Source organism: Bison bison, unplaced genomic scaffold (assembly GCF_000754665.1).
Source record: "Bison bison bison isolate TAMUID 2011002044 unplaced genomic scaffold, Bison_UMD1.0 scf7180017858917, whole genome shotgun sequence".
Lineage (NCBI taxonomy): Eukaryota > Metazoa > Chordata > Mammalia > Artiodactyla > Bovidae > Bison > Bison bison.
The window spans coordinates 173,829-179,049 of record NW_011489489.1 but is presented as its reverse complement, the minus strand read 5'-3'; the positions used below and the strand labels follow the sequence as shown (position 1 = coordinate 179,049).

The following is a 5,221-nucleotide window of genomic DNA, read 5'->3' as shown; positions in this document are numbered from 1 at the left end:
CTTCTCCAACACCACAGTTCAAAAGCATCAAGTCTTCGGCGCTCAGCCTTCTTCACAGTCCAACTCTCACATCCATACACGACCACAGGAAAAACCATAGCCTTGACTAAACAGACCTTTGTTGGCAAAGTAATGTCTCTGCTTTTGAATATGCTATCTAGGTTCTGCCTTTTAAAAAATAAAGTCTATTTATGTTCATTTTTAGTTTTATGTTTTCCATCATGCAGTTAATTTATTTAAAATCTTAAGACAGAAGATTGTTAACTGTAAACTCAGAAGGGAGTCTGGAAAATTTTAACAAAATTTACTTGGTGACTATTAAATAACTATATTATGCATTTGAATTTATTCTATGTATGTAATTGCCTCTTCCTAACAGGGAAAAATTGAGGAAGCAGTGAATGCATTTGAAGAACTGGTTCGCAAGTACCCTCAGAGTCCAGGAGCTCGGTATGGGAAAGCACAGGTATGCTGAAGCCCTGATACTTAGGACACTGCTTTGATGTCCTTATGTTCTGTATCATTGGATTTTTTACCACCTGGTATTTGCATTTGGGGCTTCCTTGATGGCTCAGTGGTAAAGAGTCTGCCTACTAATGCAGGAGACACAGTTTCCATCCCTGGGTCGGGAGGATCCCCTGGAGAAGGAAATGGCAACCCACTCTAGTATTCTTGCCTGGAGAGCTCAGTGGACAGAGGGGTCTGGCAGGCTACAGTTCATGGGGCTGCAAAGAGTCGGACACAACTGAGCGACCAACACTACGCTATTTGCATTTCATTTTCCCTTCTGACTTGTATACAGAATCAGCTTCTCATGCATATGCATACATTCAAGCAAGAAACACTGTTTTAAATAAGGCAATTAATTATTCCTATTTTGTACTGGTGAATTTCGTAACGTATTTTTGTTCCCCCTCCATCTAGTTTCTCTCCGATTTTGAAAAGAAAATAAACAGTAACACTTTCATCCCTGATTTCCCATCCCCTTCACATTCATTCCATTTGACCCACCACCTAGTTAAATAGAAAGTGGAATGGACTTGGTTCTCTCTGTAGTGTCTGTCAGTGACTCATTTCTTCCTTCCCAGCTCCACCCTCACCTCCCTTTCTCATCAGACTTTCTCCATCTTTCAACTCCTCAATTCATGAAGCTTTTCCATGTCTTGCTGTAGCTGCAGAAACCCTCCATGGGCCACATACTGTTTTAGGCCCTGGGATTATCTCAAAGAACACTCTAGAGGTCTCTGTCCTGTGGAGCTTATATTCCAATGGAAGATATTTTAAGTTTCTTACTCAGAATTTTTGTAGTGAAAGCCCACTCTATGGCAGGCCCTGTTCTAGGCACTGCAGATGCAGCCATCAACAAAACACAGGGCCTTTTCACTGTAATGGAGAAGACAATGCAAGACACAGAGAAGAGAATTTCTTGCTTGCTACTGGATACACTGTCAGGAGACAAAAATAAAGCAGAGCACAGCTATAGGACATGTGAGGGGGGTTAAAATGTTGGATAGGGTGGCCGGAAGATAGCTCATCAAGGCGGTGACATTTGAGCAAAACCCTAAAGGTCTTTATAGATAAATCTATATTTAAAGAATATTAGAAGTGTTAAAAATAAATATATTAGGACATCTTACCTGATACTATATACCATAAAGAAAAGAAGGTCATAGAGTAAAGAACATGTTATTATGATGTTTTGTTCGTAGGTGGTAGGAGGAAAGTGGCACAGCGATACTTAAGATAATCAGGTGATCAGAAAAGGCCTTCCTAGGTGGTGACAAGTGGCTGAAATGTGACAAGGTTTAGGAAGGAGCTGTCCAGGCAGAGGGAACAGGGAATCAGCCTTGACTTTATCCCTGGTGGACTGGAGGAGGGGCGTACTGGGGGAGGTGACGTGGGGTAGGTGAAGCCAGGGGCTCATGGGCTGTATTCTTTGTGCACTGGAAGCACTTGGAGGGTTTGTGCATGGATGTGCCCCTCTGGTTGTTTTTGTTTTCTTTTTTTAAATAAAGATGACTTTGGTTGCTGGGTACAGAAGGATTATGGTAGCACAGGTTGGAGCCAGGAAAACAGGAGACATTGCCGGTGTCCTCAAGATGCGCTGGCTTGGACTGGTCCCAGCCGCAGAGGTGGGGCAGTGGACAAGGGCAGGACTGAATCAGACAGTAAAGAATTTGCCTGCAGTGCAGGAGTCCCAGGTTCAATCCCTGGGTCGGGAAGATCCCCTGGAGCAGGGGTAGGCTACCTGCTCCAGTATTCTCGCCTGGGAAACCCCATGGACAGAGGAGCCTAGCAAGCTACACTCCATGGGGCTGCAAAGAGTCAGACACAGCTGAGCAACTTTCAGTTTTAGAGATGAATTTGGTGGTTTTGGTTTGGCAGTCTAAGGAGAGGATGGTGCCAGGTACTGACCAGGAAGACTGGAACAGGTTTGGAGAGGTGCAAAATCAAAGATCCACTTCCGGTTCCTGTGAAGTTTGTGATGCCTGTTACACATTCAAATGCACATGTCAAGTAGACCATAGGCGTTATTCAGTTTGGAACCCTGGGTAAAATCCAGGGCTGGTGTACAGATGTCAGGCAGTAAACCTCCTCCTGCCTGGGGGGGATGAGACTGTCAGCCCTGCTGGGAAATGGCAGATTCTGAGCTGCAGAAATTTTCCAGATTCAGGAGAATCTGACAACATTTGTTCAGAGGGGGCAGTGCCGTCACTTGTGGGTGACACTCTCATGAAAACTAACACATCTAGAGATAAAACAAGTACATCTGGCTCTTAACTAAAGGTGGCAACCACTCGAAATCTAGATGCTTAAATCCTTCCTGGGAGTGTGTACATGCTCAATTATTTCAGTCATGCTTGACTTTTTTTTGACCCTTTGGACTGTAGCCCATCAGGTTCCTCTGTCCATGGGATTTCCCAGGCGAGAATACTGGAGTGGGTTGCCATTTCCTCCTCCAGGGAATCTTTCTGACCCAGGTATCAAACTTACATCTCCTGCATTGGTAGGCGGATTCTTTACCACTGAGCCAACTGGGAAGTCTCAAATTCTCCTTATCTCCTCCTTAAAAACTTATTAAATTTGTATTAATTCAGTTTTAATAAATTAAATTTGTGAAAATTTAATGCAGAGAAGTTCCTCTTATCCATGATGCAGTACGCAATAGCAACTATATCATTTCTATAAATTAATTGGATCAGCAATTCTCCAAAATTGCTAAATTGTATTGTCGTTAAGCAAGACAGAATGTGTTTGTCACCTGAAGATGGTGCCTATTTAAATAAGTGATGTGCTTTGCCACTAGTTCTGGCACTTGTTTGATTAAGGAAAGCCCGTTAACTCGAGAGAATAATGGGTCAAGTGCTAATTATGGCAAAAATGTTTCATGCTTTAGATTTTTCTTTATATGTGATATTAATTGCAAGTACCAAATGCAGTAGTTTTGCACATGACACTCACTATATATATATATATATATATATATATATCTATCCTTATTTAACAGTAGGAATTTGAGATTTATGCCTCAGCAATATATTTTATCTATAAACTATTATACTACAATGTGTTGCAATATTAACATTAATGTGAAATTTAAGCTTGGTAAATTAATTAAATACATAGGAATTAGTTGTTTGTTTTTTGTTTTTGTGGGGTTTTTTGATGTGGATCATTTTTAAAGTCTTCATGAATTTGTTACAATATTACTTCTGTTTTATGTTGTGGTTTTTTGGCCATGAGGCATGTGGAGTCTTAGCTCCCTGACCAAGGATCAAACCCACACCTCCTGTGTTGGAAGATGAAGTCTTAACCACTGGACTGTGAGGGAAGTCCCATAGGAGTTAAAAAAAAAAAATTCAACAGAAGATAGATTTTGTAAGGAAGAATACCTCATGACTTTTCATGCTTTGTTAGCAGATTAAACAATTCCTTTGGAATATCCCAACCAATTTTATAAATTCAGTGACATTAAGTAACATGGAAGCTACAGTATCTATCATTTCTACAGTGAAGTCAAGTTGCTCTGTCGTGTCAGACTCTTTGCGACCCCATGGACTGTGGCCTACTAGGCTCCTCCGTCCATGGGATTCTCCAGGCAAGAATACTGGAGTGGATTGCCATTTAATGTCTTATTTTTTGGATCTCTGTGAAAATCAATTCTGACCAAGTTCCTTGAACATCTGACACAAAATTATGAGCTCGTTTCACTTTATTGTCTTCCGCAAACCTTTAGTGCCTCTCAGGCAGAAAATGCCATATGTCCTAGGAGGTTGGATTGGGCGGTTAGTTTGAATCAACAAAACGCTTTGTGATGTTAATGTCCTGTAGCAAATGTTCAGTTTCAGGGCAAATCCTTCGTCTACAGATGTTAAACTGATCAATATCAATCAATGTTGATACTCAAAGCAAAGCCTATCAGTTTTATTTAAGAGACTTTAAAGAATTACATCACATTTTAATTCTGACATTAAAATTCCAATGCTGTAAGTTCTGAAATGTTGATACTTCATTAAAATGAAGGACTTTGAAGGATGGAGGAGAGAAAGGAACAAGGCATGTAGTTGTATCATCTTTCTCTCATTTCAGATTGAGGTTAGTGAAGATATTTATCCCTCTCTAGATAGAGAACAATGTCTTGATAGGCATTTGTCCTTGAACTAACCGTGAAGAAACCCTCCAGTTCTGGGATCTGTTTGGTAGCTTGAAGAGGTTGGCAAATGAAGAAGGTGAACAAGATGTTCTCAGTAGGACTCTCTCAGCTCTAGGACTCTGGCATTCTGTGACGTCACTTAGGAAGGATCATGTTTTGAGGCATTAACTCACTAGGGCCAAACCCACAAGAAACTTAGGCCTAAACAGAAAAGCCAGCATATGAATATCCAGAAGGTTACTCAGGCAGGATGACTGATATGAGTCATTGACATTGGACTTTCTTTTGTGGTAGATAGGTCTGTTCTAAAGGCCATTTGCAGTTATGAACAGATCATTCTATATTTTGAAGCTTTTTTTCCTGTCAAGCCAAGGTGAATTGCCCTTTTCTAAAGGGTTAATATGTTTTGTTTGTTTGCATCTGTCTTGGCTGCCGTCTATGGGGTCGCACAGAGTCAGACATGACTGAAGTGACTTACATAGCATAGCATAGACAGAGTATAGTTGTTGAATGAATGAATGAGCACAGGAATAAGCTAGTGGAAGTACAGGAACTGTGGACTGGAAT

The 5,221-nt window shown here is 41.0% G+C and overlaps 1 protein-coding gene across 4 annotated transcripts in view; it reads left to right on the top strand.

The window, feature by feature from the left end:
* The window catches only part of ASPH (aspartate beta-hydroxylase), a 169,921-nt gene that overhangs the window by 116,075 nt on the left and 48,625 nt on the right, over positions 1–5,221 (top strand). For all 4 annotated transcript variants that reach the window (XM_010830312.1, XM_010830318.1, XM_010830307.1 and 1 more), the window contains one exon: positions 380–466. In XM_010830312.1, the coding sequence (XP_010828614.1) occupies positions 380–466 (87 nt within the window). The remainder of the gene's footprint in view (positions 1–379; positions 467–5,221) is intronic.